Source organism: Galendromus occidentalis, unplaced genomic scaffold, assembly GCF_000255335.2.
Source record: "Galendromus occidentalis unplaced genomic scaffold, Mocc_1.1 scf7180000077427, whole genome shotgun sequence".
Classification (NCBI taxonomy): Eukaryota; Metazoa; Arthropoda; class Arachnida; order Mesostigmata; family Phytoseiidae; genus Galendromus; species Galendromus occidentalis.
Window position 1 is genome coordinate 561,962 of NW_003805415.1, and position 15,821 is coordinate 577,782.

General features: G+C 51.9%; 2 protein-coding genes across 2 annotated transcripts; both read left to right on the forward strand.

Moving 5' to 3' along the window:
- Positions 1-12,977, forward strand: yki (Transcriptional coactivator yki). Its single transcript, XM_029111237.1, has 7 exons — positions 1-392; positions 6,676-6,865; positions 10,188-10,327; positions 11,237-11,542; positions 12,057-12,223; positions 12,402-12,608; positions 12,744-12,977. Exons 1-7 carry the CDS (start codon positions 293-295, stop codon positions 12,975-12,977), a joined length of 1,344 nt encoding a protein of 447 aa, XP_028967070.1. The 5' UTR covers positions 1-292.
- A 1,560-nt stretch (positions 12,978-14,537) lies between these two features.
- On the forward strand, positions 14,538-15,359 carry LOC100907278 (U1 snRNP-associated protein usp106-like). The gene has a single exon (XM_003742597.1). It carries the CDS (start codon positions 14,538-14,540, stop codon positions 15,357-15,359), a length of 822 nt encoding a protein of 273 aa, XP_003742645.1.
- The last annotated feature ends 462 nt before the right edge of the window (positions 15,360-15,821 follow it).

Below are 15,821 nucleotides of genomic sequence, written 5' to 3' on the forward strand. Positions count from 1 at the left end.
CAGGTACACAGGTGCTGGCCTTCGCAGAGCAGCTCGTGGATGCACACAGAGCACCATCGATAGTGCTGGCACAGAGCGGCAGAGGTTGAGCTTACGACTTGTGCTGTGAGGCGACAACTTCGACCGCGGCCGCTGTCGTGGCGACAGCAGCAGCTACGAAGACAACAACAAGTTCGAAACGTCTACAGAAAAAAGTTTCAGAAGCGTTTCTCGAACTCGCAGAAGTTCGATTGTGTAGTTCATCATTCAGTGCTTGTTCAACTCCGGTGCCAACCTCGGCGGCGCTCCAGCCATGGCGACCGAGGGCTTCGTCGAGCAACAGGGGCCAAACCATGTCGTGCGGTATCGTCAGGACTCGAACCTGGATGAGCTTTTCAAAGTTGCCATGGAAGGTAAGTCGACCCTCTTCGGTGTAAATCGCCGAAGAGAGCCGTTTCGGAGAAGTGACGTATAAACCTGTTATTCGGGACACGGACCGAGCGGAAATGAACTGAAGTCTTCGTCGTAGCTCTCGGCCCCGAATAATCCCTTGTCATGAATCTCGCTCGATCAAGAGTCCGAGTCTTGTTCATCGAGTCCGAATCCCATACATTCATGGTTGATTACTGCGTTCCGATGCCTGTCAGTCGGCTCTCGGGAGCCTGCCGAAGATCTTCTGGCAGTCGCTCCGAGATTCGGCCGATCGGAAAAGCTGAAACTTGAAGCCAGATCGGCTTTCGACGAACTCGGAAGCCCCGAACGTGGGAGCCGCGCGCCGAACTTGCGTTTCACGACCTACGGGGCAACGCGTTTGGGAACGGCAGGGAACCGACAGTTATTTTCTGCGTGTGGATGAGCCGCCTGCGTCGTCGTGCCGCATGTGACGATGACGGCGCCGGTGGCAGTAATTTGAGACGGGCTTTTTGGGTTCTTGGGTCGCTGCTCGCCTCTGGTCCACTTTTGGCCTCCTCGGGAGTTCGGTTGTAGTCTGTTCTTGCAGTCAGTCAGTAAGTCAGTCAGATTAGCTCGGAGACTGGCCGGCCGGCCGGCAGGCAAGCCTATCAGCTCGGCAGTCAGCGAGTGCAAGCAGTAAGGCTGCTCGCCAGAAAGGCAGCCTTTAGAAGAAGGCATCGGCCGGCCGGCCGGCCTTCCTTCCTGACTCGTTCGCGAGCTCTCTAGGGAAAGAGGCGATCGTTCGCGTTCCGAAGGTGACTGAGGAAGCTCAACCTTCAGCTCGGCCGACGCAAGCTAGCCTCTGGGCTTCAACATCTGGTGCCCCAACCCAAACAGGTGGGGCTGTCATCGGAAGGGGAATTGTGTTAAACTGGGCTCGGAGAACAAACTCCGAGCTCCGTTCGCTCCGAGCCACAGAGCGACGAGCAGCAACCAGAAATCGAAGAAGCCGGAGCCGTTCACTCACAACTACCTGTTGTTGCTGGTGGGGCCCGACTCGGCGAGCTCCGCTGTCTTGCTCTATGCTTTGCTCGCGGAGCTCCCGGGGTGTATCGAAGCGACTGCGACTTCGAATCCCGGTGACAGTGAGCTGATACTCAGGTGAATTCAGTCGGTCGAATCCCTCGGTGGATGGGAAGAGGCGAGAGGGGCATCCGATAACGTTTTGAATCGTTTGTTTTTCTGGTCATCCGATCTACATGCTCGTCTGCCTGTTCAGTCTGGATATGGATTCACAGTTTCTGAGAACCGAGAGCAGAAGAGCTCTTTGCGAACTGGAGGAACTCCACTCGGGCTCACCGCAGAGTTTCGAGCTAGAGACGTAAATCTCGGAGCTACTTGTAATCATCGGAGACCTCGGTCAACACTTCGAGTACTCTCGCGGAGGAAGACAGCCCAAAAAGAGCGCCAAACAAAGCCTCCGTGGGTCGCCTTCCCCTGCCCGATATGAGATCGTTCAAAAGAACGGCCTCTGCTCCAAGGCTCTCGGCCACAGAACGGGCGCCTGTTCCTGCGTACATTCCCGAGGACTCCTCCGAGAGTCTCTCTCTCCATCGCTCCAATACTTCACGATTTTTTTTGTTCATCCCCCGGCTCTCTGTGGGCTTCGCCGGAATGATTCCCATATGACTGAGGCGGATCACTCGAACGGAGCTCGATTGGCTTGAAAATATCGATTGCATACCCGAGAATCGAATCGACTCGCACGGTACCAGTTGCGAAGCTCTCTGAGGAACCACGATCTTTTGTTGGATCGCCTAAATATTTCGGAATCAACTCGAGATCTCTGTTGAGGCTCGGATCGGAATGCTGAGACTCGCTGAAGTTCGACTCGGCGTATCTCGCTCGAGCAAAAGTTGAGTCTGTCTAGACTTGACGGAGATTGGACGGAGATTTAAGAAACAATAACAATCTGGAGTGAAATTGAAGCGATCCTCCGTCACTCGGCGCGCATCGGGTTCCGTTAGGCGGAACCACGCAGAAAGGTCCGCTTCGAGTGCTAATGAAATCACGTTGGCTTCTTCGACTGATATGTATATATAATAGGAGGGAGCACAGAAATGCTCTATTTTTGCGCAGCGATTCTGAACGCGATGTATAAACGCTGGACGAACCGTCAGCCATCGTGAGCCAAGCAACGGCAGCCAAGCGAAAGCACGCTTCGGGAGATAGCCGCCGTCGATTTCGACGAGCGTCGGCACCGGAATCGTTGACAGAAGTCCAGTGAGGACCTGTGTATCATCCCAGTGTACGGATGCGATTCAAAAGAAGTACAATCTCGGGGAAGGTCTCATCCCGAGCGGATGGGGGAAGAGTCCCGCACGTGTCGTCCCCACCCCCTCGAAGCTCATGGCCATCAGCTCGTGATGGCCATCCAAGAGAGCCAGGCCTCCGAAGAAGAAAAATCTCTCAATTGGATTCCGCGAAGCGTCCGAATCCGTGGGGAGGGGATTGGGGGGGGAGGGCTCAAACCACTTTTGACGAAGACGGAGTCGCGAGGGTATCGCCGGCTTGCTTGACCTGCCGTATTTTTCTACCTGAAATTTCTCCGACAGCATTTCGTTGTTAAATTTCCCTTATCAGGCCAACGCGTGGAGCGACTCTGTCAGGGACGGGGCATGCGGGCGGGTAGCTGGCTGCTTGCTTGAGAAAGCGCTACTACTGTATCAACAATAATAACGACTGCGATAACACAGCAGCAGCAGCAGCAGCGAGTACCGCTACGACGAAGCCGCACGAAAAAACGGCGCAGCGGCGGCGGCTCCAGTCGCGGCAGCAATGGCGAAAACAATGATAATAATAAAAAAATAATAATAATAGTAATGATAATATCAATAATAGCGACGACGTAGACGACGGCGACAACAACAGCAGAAGTCGGTCTCCCGACGACAGCGGCAAGATCAGCGTCAACGAAAACCGCGAACGCCGCCGCAACCAGAAGAATCCACCAACAAGGGAGGCGCCAATAAGCGAAGCCAACCACCAACTCCTCCAACCAACCTTGTCACCCTTCTTCTCTTCTAGCAGACATTTATATTCTACCAAGCCGGCAGCAGGGGTGACGACGGTGCGAAGTGAATTGCTGAGCGAACTGTCATGAGTTTGTTTTCTCTTCTCCGGCACGTCGCTTCGTCGCCGTCGTGACCTGGTAGATGTGGCTGAAGCAACAGTTTCTTCTCGGAGTCGGTCGGTGGCCGGCAGCCCCGCGGCCCAACCCGGACGGTGGCGGCGGCGGCGGCGGGAGAAGCATCACCGACGTCCCTGCGAGAGAACTAGACATCGATGTCATGTCGTCGTCGAGATTCACGGCTCGCGGGCATTCAACGCTGTCTAGCGGAAGTCCTCGGACTCCGCGAGCCGAACGTCTCGCTCCGTATACCGCGGAAAACAGCGGCGGAGAGCAACAAAGTTCGCTGTCACTTTTCGGGAGGAGGAGCGCGTTTCAGGTGCGGATTCCGAAACGCGCCTGAACTTCACCCGTAAACGTGTGTATTTTTCCGAAATCGGCGTCGCTCGGCGATGGCCTATATTGGCCTGGTCCGATGGCGTCGTTGTAGATGCGCTTGCTGCGTCGGCTGCTGACGTTGATGCCACCACGGTTGCGGCCGATGCGGTCACTGAAAGGAGAACCCGAGCTCTCCAAGCCGAGCACCTACGTACCGTGCGCGCGGTGGTTGACACTTTCCCTGCTTTCTATGCGGTAGCGGCAAGCGTCCTCTCTTCGGCTGTCGGCTCGATTCGTAATAAGTGGTCGGGACTCGGCGTTGAAACGTTTGAGATCATGTATGGCAAAGGAAGGCGTCCCGTTTGAATATTGGAAGCCACAATGACTGAGTGAGGCTTAGCCCCTCGAAAATCGGCAGGTGGCTTCGCTCGAAGATTGTTCTCGGTCGGTCGATAGCCAGCCAGCAAGCTCCCCCCCTCCGCTCTTCCCATGCAGCCAGGAGCGGATCCAGCTTTTTTTCTTGGGGGGGGCCAAGTCATATTTTCAGGGGGGAAAGAGCCGAAAATGATGACGCGCCACCTCGCGGCCCATGCTTTTGTATAGGGATCGAAGATTCTTGGGGGGGCCATGGCCCCCTGGCCCCCCCCCTAGATCCGCCACTGCATGCAGCAGGGTTGGGCTCTGGATGCCCCACTTCCTTCTGGCAAACGAGAGAAATGTTTTTTTTTTCGCTTCTTTTCGTCGCTCGGGCACGGAGCTAGCTGACGAGCGAGGAAGAGCAACTAGTACACGACGGCTCTTGTAGTCGATGGGTCGGCGCGTGCTGGGAACCGTGTGGAGCTCCTCCGCTTCGCCCACAGAACTCGCTGAGAGTGGTGCTGGTAGGCCGGTGCCCGCCGCCTGGTTGGCTGACCGGTTCGCCTGGGTCAGGGGCGCAGGCGCCCCAGCAATTTCTAATGACCGACCGACGCCAGACGAAGAAGCTATGTATGTCGTATCTGATCGCTCGAACTTGATTTCTCCCCGAGTTTTCTTCGGTGCTAGAATTGCTATACATCTCTCTTTCTCCCCCTTCGTTGGTTGGTCGAGCTGCGCGTATGTCTGTATGTCCTTCCGTCCGTCCGTCCGTCCGTCCGTCCGTCAGCCTGTCTGTCTGTTCTGCTGGTTAGGTCTCGATCGGTCGCTCGCCGGCCGGCTCGCTCGCTTTCCCGCTTTCTGTAAGACCAATCGGAACAGCCTTGAACAAGAGAAAATAGAAAGTTGATAACGCCGAATTATCTATGGCATGGCGTTTTATAGGCTTCGAGTGAGCTCAACGTCGTTCGGCAAGCGCACACGGACTCGTCTCAGGCGTTTTTAAATTTCGAGCCTTGAATTTTTTCTGCTCCTAGACTGCCATAGTGGAGCCTTTCTCGATGAGCGAAAAATCATCGAAAATTCCCGACCGTGGCGGACATGAGATCCCATTATGAATGGTTCGAAATTGAAGAGTGGGTAATTCAATCCGAGAAAGGACAGATCATTCGATCACCATCATCATCTTTGTTTCTCCTCCGTGGTCTTCTGGAAATCGCTCAAACGCGATCGCCGAAGATGAAGAAACGCAGAAGAGACTCGCTCTCTTCGACATGTTTTCCTTGGCGTTAGTCCATCGGGAGTGAGTAAGGCCTGTAGCAAATCTACTAAACAGGCGGACGAGTGATTCTCTTTTAAAAGCCTTCTCCTCGCTAAAGGGCCCTTCAAAGTATGGATGATGTTTTGGATAAAAGTCAGCCAGAGATAAGTACGGAGGCTTGCCCGCAGAGGTTGTGGATGCCCAGTTCTAAAACTCGTCGAGAACAGCTTCTGCGGTGTTAGTCTCGCAAGACGCGGAAATGTACCGCACGGGACGTTTTTTTCAACTTATTGCAGTTTCCACAATACGGTCGCTGCATGACGACAAGGGAGCCTAAGCTGCGTCCAGGTCAGGGAGTCCTTGAACCTAGTTGTTGGGTTTTCTTCCCTCGACGAGTCTCTCTCCGGAACTCTGTCAGAACTCAAAGCCATCATGGAGTTAAGGCCTCTTCACAAGTCTTCCGACAAACGATAGTTGGACGCAAATGACGCTTTTGAAAGCAGAGTTATTTCAATTTGAAGAGCCGCAAGCTTCGTTCAGCCTGTGTTGGAAGTAGAATTATTCCCGTGCGGCGAGCTGCTCCGTATTCGAACTCGAGGCTTCCCACTTCCAGTTGGAAGGAAGCTCAGCCCTGCCGACCGAGAATCACCAGAGAATTGTTAAGGAAAAACAGCTTCGTTAGTGCTTTTGAACCGAGCGTGCGTCATTTGTGCTCAATGTGTCACTCATTGACAACTTGTCCATTCATTTGTGTCACTACCATTCACTCACAAACTACTGCGAATGTATTCCATGCTGCTCTAAGAAACCCTCGAGACCATGAGAGAAGCGCTTCTGAGTCACAGCTACTCACCAAAAACCAACAGTAATTGAACGATTCTGAAAAGTTATCCTTAATCGAATCCATTTTTGTCAAGAAAGCCTCGCTCTCAATCACTCGGGCAGAATGAATTTCCAAATGAGCGAAAATCTCCGGGGATTTTTTCCAAGTAAAACCGTCATCATTCGCTGAAGTCCAGCTCCTCGTTGCTTCTACCCACCTCGATTAACGCTTGATAATGTTCGGAGGTGACTTGATCACCTATAGATCGGTGGGAGCTATCGGGAAGTAAATGATAGATCAAGCGAAGGGTGTTTATGTGAAAAAAAAGTCACGACTTAATCTAATGCCAAATTCCAGGTGGCGTCACAAAAACCGGACAGTTGCCCATGCGGATGCGGAACCTACCGCCCTCCTTCTTCCAGCAACCCGTAGAAGGCCCGGGTGGGATTATCCCGAGACCACAGATAAACCACTCTCGGGCACATTCGTCACCTGCATCCCTGGAGCAAACCTACAGATCGGCTCCTCAACAGCCCACGCACACAAGGTCAGTAGGCTTTGGTTTCGATCACTTCGCGGAACCTGCGAGCATTGGAGACTCCTTCTATGCGTAGGCTCCCAAAGAAGATCTCGAGGAGGATATCTGCTCAATTCCGAGGTTCCGAACTCTGAGCCCTTTGCCTGGATTCGAAGAAGAAAAATTTAGGCGAAAACGGTAGTCGAGCCTCGAGAGCTCCTCTGCGATCCTAGTCTTTCCGAGCCCTCATGCCCGACAGCCAATCGGACAAAGTATCTCTGGATCAGTATTGTCGAGCCCATTTTCTCGAATTCGAAGCTGCATTCGATAGTTTAGTAATCGGAAGCGCCGTCTAGTGTGATGTAAGCAGGCATAATTCCGAAATGAGTTTCTCTTGAATCACGACGAGTCTTTTGGAAGTCGCGTCATTATTTTTCTTTTTATATACAGACCGTGCTGTGGCATCGGCCGAGCTCTCCGCTTCGACGGAATATAGATCTCCGCGGACGGATGCATACGAAAACGGATGTTCCATTCATATTTATGCGCTGAGCCCTTCAACTCTTCTGGGCATTGTTCCAGACCGAATACGCAATGATTCGGGACTCGAGTGGCCAAAGTCAGACGATCAAGCTCGGCACTCCGATGCCCTTGTTATCGAGGTCGTAGAGTTTCGATTCCTCCGAGCTCGACATACAGCCGAATCACCGGGGATTTGCACGATGCTTGAGTGATAAAAAAAACCGTTAGCGATACGACGTTTTCTACGGCAGGAACCTTTCCGGGGATTTCGAAGCCGGCAGATAAGAACTGATAGCGACGCTAGGATAATCTTATGACGACCATCGGAGGCCGTCTGTGGCTTGTATCGATCTCCATCGGTGGAGCAGTTGTTCAGACCAAAGTCTCACGGTATCGAATTCGATTTGTCTGTAGGTAGGTAGGTAGAGGGATCCATTGCGATAGATGACAACAGCTTGAAGCTAGTCTGTCGTCGGTCGATCCAAATCGAACTCGCTTCCTGGTTGTTGTGCGCTCGGTGTGGCTGACTTGAACAGACGGATGGATAGACGTCGTACGAACGCGACCCAGCCACTCGTCGACGTCAATGCCGCCGCTGCTGCCGTCGTCTACGACATCGACGACGACAACAATGCGATAGGACTCGTTCGTGTTACAGCCGTCACGTAGTGCTACAGTCTAGTTCCTCCTGCAGATCAGCTTCCTGTAAGCTACCATGACCGACCGATCGAGCTAGCCGGCGAGTGAGCCAGCCAGCCTCCGAGCCGGTCAATCAGCCAGCCAGCCAGCGAGCAGTACTCGATTGCAAGCTGACTAGCAGCGATCGAGCAGCAGTTCGTAGTCTCGCTGTTCTAGCCGTAAAACAACGAACGCTGCCACCGCCGCCGATCGAACGGATTTATGGCTCAGTGGTTGCCAGTTTGGCATCATGTCGTCGCCGGCTTGTGATGTCAGACGGATAGTCACTCCGCAGCCGGCGAAGCAGGCGAAACCGTAGACGCAGTGGCTCGAATCTTCTCTCGCTAGAGGCTGCTGCTGAACCATCGAACCGCAGAATCCATGAAGCGATCTGCTGATCGGAGTCGTTGATGATGCTGATAAATAATATGAAGAATCTCAATGCCACCTCGAATGAAACATCGCCTGCAGTGTATCGAGCGAAGCGTACTCCAAGCAGACTCGCTGGCGCATCGTCGGAAGCTGAAGTTTTCTCCTTGCCTGCGAGGCCTCATAGATCCGCTAGGATCCCCGGCGCTTTTCTCGCAGCATTTTCTACAGCTAAGTTCAACGATCTGTCGCCAACGGAACATCCAACTCATGACCGTGAACTAATCTGCAGTCGTTCGATGCCGACCAAGTAGCTGCGGAGCCCTTCCATGCTCCGAAGTTTGCAGCGTCGAGAACCTCCAAAAATTTCGAGGATGACTAGCGACTGTTTCCAAAACCAAGTACGAGCGGAGGAGAAAGAAATGGCGCTCTCTAATTCGGCGCCTGCATGTCTGACTAGACGTGATAGGCTGGTTTTGAAAAATAATCGGCGAGCCCAGCCATGTGAAATCAATTGCTCGGGAAGTGATAGATTGTGCACGCCAACAATACGTCGCTGGTGTAATTCAATTGATTACCAAGCGAACCGAACCGCACCCGATAACGGGGACATTGGCTCTGAATGTCGAACTCCGGCATCCTTCCTCCGGAGTTCAAATGACGACGCAGTTGAACCGGTTGTCGAGCGTCCTTGGTCCATCCGGGTCTTCCACATCGAACCCTCCGAAAAATGGTCAATCTTCCGCTTTTGCTACTCGGCCAGCTGTTCAGAACAAGTCGGCGATGGGCTCCTGGGGATCATCTCAAGGTCAATGTTATACGTAATAGCCGTATTGTTATTGCTGCTGCTAAGCCAAATCCGAAACTGCGAAGATTCATTCCTGATCTTCAACGGCGTAGTTCCTGATGGATCCGCCGCTCCGCATCGAGATGTCTTCTTTACGAGAAACTTGCGCTATGTAGTTGTTTGAGTTGGGCCCAGGAATTTCATGGGAATATTATTATCCAACTAGTATAGTTGCAGGTATTTGATTCCAAGTCAATATCCTCCTAGGCAGACCTCACTAGAATATTATACCCACATTCGAAGTGTAGCCTTGAAGAATACGATGCTATTCAGCGAGGGGTGACGGGTGCTTCTGAAGTATTCGAGTGACGTGAGGGTCCGAGCTCGTTACGCATATTGTTTAGATGTAGATGCAGAAGTTGCGTCGGTGGTCGAGACGCATATGAAGTAGAGTGAATGAATCGTGCTCCCAACTCCGTATTGCCGAGTGTTTTCGAGGCGAGAATTTAACGGCTGCTGATTATATCTCGCGTTTTGATTGTTAACGCCCCGGCTATCTCGATCATCCCAGCAAAATCCGACTCGATGTATAAATTCGAACAAATCGAAAACAGGCCTTGAGTCGGTATGGATGGTAATTCAGTCAAAGAACTCGACGGATTCGGAGCTGAGCAGCTTATGAGATGCTGCGCGAAACTCTTGCAATTATTCACAGGCGTGTGAAAAAAGGGGCGAGCCTCACGAGACGGTGTCTCGGCTCTTTCCGACTAGATAATTACTGATTCGGTTTCGGTAATCGTGATTAATATGTACATTATGCGAGAATATCTTACTATATCCACCATGATGATGGTGATGAGGATAGGCGGCTTAATACTTGGAACATTCATGAGCGAGTCGCCGGAAATGCGGAATCCGGAAATGTTCATAATCGACCCCCTATATTAGCAAGCAGGTGAATTTCGTCCAATAAAATCTGGAAATTCGGAATTTCAGGCAACAGAGCTATGATCTCGTCGACGAAGAGCCTCTCCCAGAAGGCTGGGAGATGGCTAGGACCAATACCGGCCAGAGATACTTCCTTAATCACGTAACACACACTACTACTTGGGAAGACCCTCGTAAAAAACTTAATGGTGAGATTTCTGCCCATCCCATGCCTACGCTTCTCTGAATTGGATTTCCATGTTGAGGGTATAATTATCGTCGTCGCTCTGTCTAAACGTTCTCGAGCTTCGAGATCTTGAAGCAGACACCATGTTTGATCTCTCTTCCCCACTTACTCGAGAGCGGCTTTCGCAATCCCAGCGGAAGTAATCCGACCCCATGATACAAGGAAGAATTCGCGGTAATGGCTAGAGGGACGGGGAATAGGGGCGAATTGGCTGGTGATTTTGAGAAAAATGTCCGTGGTCATTCCGTTCGCTGAAGAGAATAGGGATGACTGTTCTCTTCTTGGAAAGGCGTTCTTATTTTACATGGAGCCGCCGTCTCTGATTGGGAACAAGTCATGCTTGTTATTGTATTGAATGAAATGAAGAGCCTTGCGGACCGATGAATGGCGGCAGTGAGTAATTGTAGCGTTTACGCCGGCTGTTCGATTGGTCTGTTGGACGGGCGGGCTGGCACGAAGGCAAGCTCGACTGTACGCCGCCTGGTCAGTCTATGCACTTGGCCGGGCGGTCGTTCTTTCCGCTCGGCCCGCTAGTCGACTAGTGTTGCCCGGTGCACTCTTCAAGATCGTCGTGAGTCCGATGCTCGGACGGCTGAAGTGATGACTCATTCGCTCTTCTCTAAATGTGGAAATCTATATTCTATGTGGCTGTTTTATCCCGGCGAATAGATTGTTATCGTTCCGAGCACGCATAGCGCGAGTGGCGATCGAGTAGACAGACTTTGGAGCGCACAAGAGCGCCGAGTGAAGAGAGATCCACGGCGCGCTTGAAATAAAACGAACTGCGGAAATGATTAACTATCAAATATACTCGACAATGTCGCGCAGATCCGTATAGATTATCGACTGACCAATTTTCTCCGCTTTATAGGTCAGCTCAGTGCCAATCATCACTCCACGGCTCCCCCGCCGCCACACACCACAAACCCCTCGGTGATCAACGCCAAGACCCTGGGTCCCCTCCCCGACGGGTGGGAACAATCCACTTCCCCAGAAGGCGAAGTTTACTTCATAAACCACGTAGACAGAACCACGTCTTGGTTCGATCCTAGAATTCCCATCAATCTGCAAAAAGCCGCTATACTGGCTCGCCAGCAGCAAACCACCGGAACGATCCAGTTGGAGAATCAAAATCCCCAGATGCACAGCCCCCTCGGATCCAATCACAACTTGAATGGTACATTCACCTTCTAGCTTCGGTTTGGGTCGGAAATCCCGTACCAATTTTTTCTCATCTCTGAATATCCTCCGAGACGGCCGAAGTGACCTCTGACTCTCCGCGGCGGCATGAAGAAGGTCGTTAACTCGACAAGATCGGCAATGGCTGAGCTGTCAAGAATTTTGAGCGAAACTTTCGATTCGATGCCGGACACCTTAGCATTTGCTTCCCGAGCATTTGATCCGTCGCCTTTCGATACACCGTCGTCAGATTGGAGCCACGTGATGACGCCTGGTGACGTCACGGGGTCAAGACTTCCACGGAGACGGAATTAGAACTGTACACAGAAGAAGTCCGCGAATGGTTCCTTGAATCGATTTTACGAGGAGCAGAAGTCTTCTTGGTATCGTGACATGACCAACTCAGCCAGGATTGGTCGCATCGAGCAGCCGACCTCCTAAGCGGACCTCATTCGTATTTCGGATACAGAGGATTACCAAAGGAAGAACTAAGCGTGTTTTTCCTTCGGCAGCGGATTCCGGATCCACTGACAGTATAAACGCAGTATGTGCCGCCACATCGACGCTCTCGTTAGCCCAGCAGCAGCTGCAGAGGCTTCAGCAGCTACAATTGGAGCGCGAGCGGATGAAACAAAGGCAATTGGAAATTCTCCGTCAACCCGCCTTCGGCCTAACGACCGTGAGTAGAATGACGTGAAATAATTATGTTCCGTCGCAATGGAGGACGCGCGAAGGAGCTATCCCGAGAGTTCGAAGACTCGAAGCAGATCGGTGCTTGTCAGTCAGCTTGAATTACGGCTGATCGGGTCGCGTTCCTTCTCCGCCCAACTCATTCCCGAGATTCGCTTACATTTCAGGAGCAAAACAACAATACCATCAATCCCAATCAACTGGCGGTGAACAACAATAACAGCAATAATCTAGGCCACACCGACCCCTTCCTCGGCGGTCCTCATTCGAGGCAAGAGTCCGCAGATTCCGGGCTCGGACTCGGACCCAGTTTCTCCTTGCCCGAAGAGTTTCCTACTCCTTTCGATAACAGCGCCAATATCGGTAGGTTCCGGGTCCGTTCTCCTCGAATGCTTCCGATAGACGTGGGAGAGGAGGGGCGTATGATTCGCTTTCGAATAGGGTACCTCAAGTGATCGATTATCAGGAGAGACCCTGACTTCTAGTCTTATCGTGGACAGGGATGAGAGGATTCGGTCCGCGACTCGACACGTTTCCTCTATATTCCAGGAATGGAAGACGCATCGATGGATGCAATGCCAGTCGGTGCAATCGTGCCTGCAAACAACTGTGTAGCTCCGGAGCAAATGGACTCCGACGATTTGATGCCATCCCTCAACGAAATGCCGGACATGCCCGATCTCCTGCCGGACATGGAAGCCCTCTTAACCGACAACAAGGATTCAGTGCTGACCTGGCTCTGATTCGGAACATGAGCATTGCCGTAGGTCCGGCATAGTACGTTAAGAGGGAGAATTTCGATCCGACGAGTTCACGAGGACGGATTCATCGACCAGAGCTGCTCGACGCGATGGAATGCGACGGGAGCTTACCGAAATGCGGTAGCTGATTCCAGGGAGCCATATATCGGAAGCAACACTTATTACAAGCAGAAGCATAATCATCAAAATCATTTCATCTACGATTATTGTGCCTAAATAGTATGATATGTATATCCGCATGATGTCGGATAATCTTCCCGCTTCGACATGGATACACTTTTACATGGAAACTCATACTTACGTGAACATACATACATGCGAACGAACGATGGCTCGGTCGGTCGGTTGACGCCACGGAAGAGCATTTGTATTGAGCTTGTTTCTACGTCTGGAAGAGACAAACAGTGAGCGATCGCAAGGCAGCCAATGCCAATGTGGATGCTGTCCGAGACAGCAAAGTGCCAAACGGAAACGCACTCAAATTTTTTTTGGCGTTTCCTTTGATACAATGAATCGAAAACGAGGAGCAATCGATAGAGGCATGGGAGCGGCTTATTGCTCTCTCGCGGAAGACCGTCGCTTTAGTTTCTTGCTGCAGTTCCCAAGAAACGTAAAGCAGAAGTCTCCCAGAAGTCGTGCCCGAGCAGGAGCGCACGAATATCCAAGCATATGTTAAGCAGATTCTCCCGACTCGGACGCTTCAAGCATTCGGTCGCGGAGAACGGCACATCGAGTTGAGCTATGCAATTCTATTTTTTAAAAGTACTTCGAGCTGGTAAGAGACCGGCGGACTAGCGAGCAATCATATAGTATATAGGCGGGTTGGAGACTGAACAATCAAACGACTTACTTACAGCAGAAACTTTCACCAAGTTCCACTCTGACTTGGTTTTCGAAACCGCGTTGGACCGTGGCTTCACGATTGGCGTTCCTGAGCGACCTCATGAATCGTATCTGATCAAAATAAAACCGTAACGTACTTAATGTAGCCTCGAGATGATCTTCTTAATTAGAGACAGCACCGATCGCATGTGACGGCGCTGGTGGAAAGATTTGCCGACAGCTGCTCGAACCAACGTTCAAGAGCACTTGAAAAGATATGACCAGAGCTGACTGCGGCCAAGTAGCTAGCTCCAGAAGCGCCGAGGGTTTCGCACTGTCATTCAAAGTCAGAATATCTCTCGAAACGGTGCCGGTGCCAAAGTCCCAGGGTTCAGATCGTATATGGAAGTATCTTTTAGAAGAACGGGTCCATTCGCACGGAGGGCATCCGTGTCGTTCAGGATTCACGAGACGAGTATTGAGAGAGTGGATCCACATTTTACGGCCGATGGACGCATTCTCGGAGCAAGCTCACCGTCGGAACCTTCTCTCGGAGATGCCGACGAAGTGAGTGACGTCTTGTTCGAGGGAATTACGAGCGAATCTCGCGATTTCGTTCTCAGAGCCCAAGACGGAGCCTATCCGGAAAGAACTCCACCAATACGGAAGACAGTTGAGAAATCGTTAAGTAGTAGCGTGCCACTCCGCGAGAGGTAAATCATGTCGGCTTCGAAGGAAATGCGCGCTTCTGTCAAAGAACTCATGGCCGCTGTGAACGAAGGCTTCTCGCCCACCCAACGTGATCCGCATGAGAAAATGGAGAACTTCTGCTATGGGTTCGCGGTGGACGCGTGTCCCGCGGAGTTACTCTACGGAACAAAGTTCGGACAGGGTAAATGCATGTGGAATCACGACAAGTACATAAGGAGCAGCATTCCATCCTCCGACGTCGGACGCGTGGAATTGGGAGCTCTGCGCGTGATCGAAAAAGCTCTGGAGAAACTCGACAGATCAGAGCAGCGGTATCGTAAGGACTTCGACCATTTCGCGAACCTGCGGAAAGCTAAACGAGAACACGATGTTCTCCTGAGGAAAAGAGAGATTCACTACTCGAGGGAAATCGAGCGGCTCCTCGAAGAAGCGAAGCGCTTCGGCGAGCAAGGACAGGTTGAGGAAGCCCTGAAAGTTATGGAAAACGTTCACCAGACGCAGAAACGACTTCGCGCTCTGGTGAATCGAATTCAACAGCGAGAACAGGACGATGCATTAAGGGAGACATCAACGAAGTTGGCGGTCAACGTTTGTGATCAGTGCGGTATCGCCTATGGGCTGGATAGTACGCTGAGTCGGCTCCAGGCGCATCTCGACGGGAAGCTGCACAAAAACGTGTGTAGCTTGCGTGAGACCGCTAATAATCTACGCGCAAAGTACTCAGTCAAGGCTCGAAGCGATTACTATCCCGCTATTGCTTCGATGCAGAGGAGACCTGCTCTAGTGTCTACGCTCCGTGAAGATTTCGAGCGGGAGGACTTGGATTCATAGGGTTGCTCGTCGATTGATATCGAGCGCGTATCGATGTACGTATTCCTCAGCGGGTACTCCTCTCTCACGGCCGTATGACCCGGTGTGTTGAAAGTGATGAATTGTCAAGATCGAGGACGACTGACGGAGCAGCAATGCCCCCAATCGATATTCATTCGCTTCTGATCAATTTGTCCTCAGCTTTCGCCATCAGAGGAAGCTAATAAATTTCGACAGTGGATTGTTCTTTTCTCGTGATTCTTGCGCGATTGCGGGCGCGTTTCCTCCGAACTATTGTGTGGCTGCTCTGGGAGAACGACAGGGCATATGAAGGCGCTTCGTTCCCGACATACCTTATCGGAAAAAACTCACGAATTTTCCCATTTGGATGAAGAAAATCTTTCTATGAGGAGCCGCCTGGGGGGGAAGTGGTGGAGCCCTCTCACGGCCAACTTTCAGATCATCGTCTGACCCGGTCTTCGA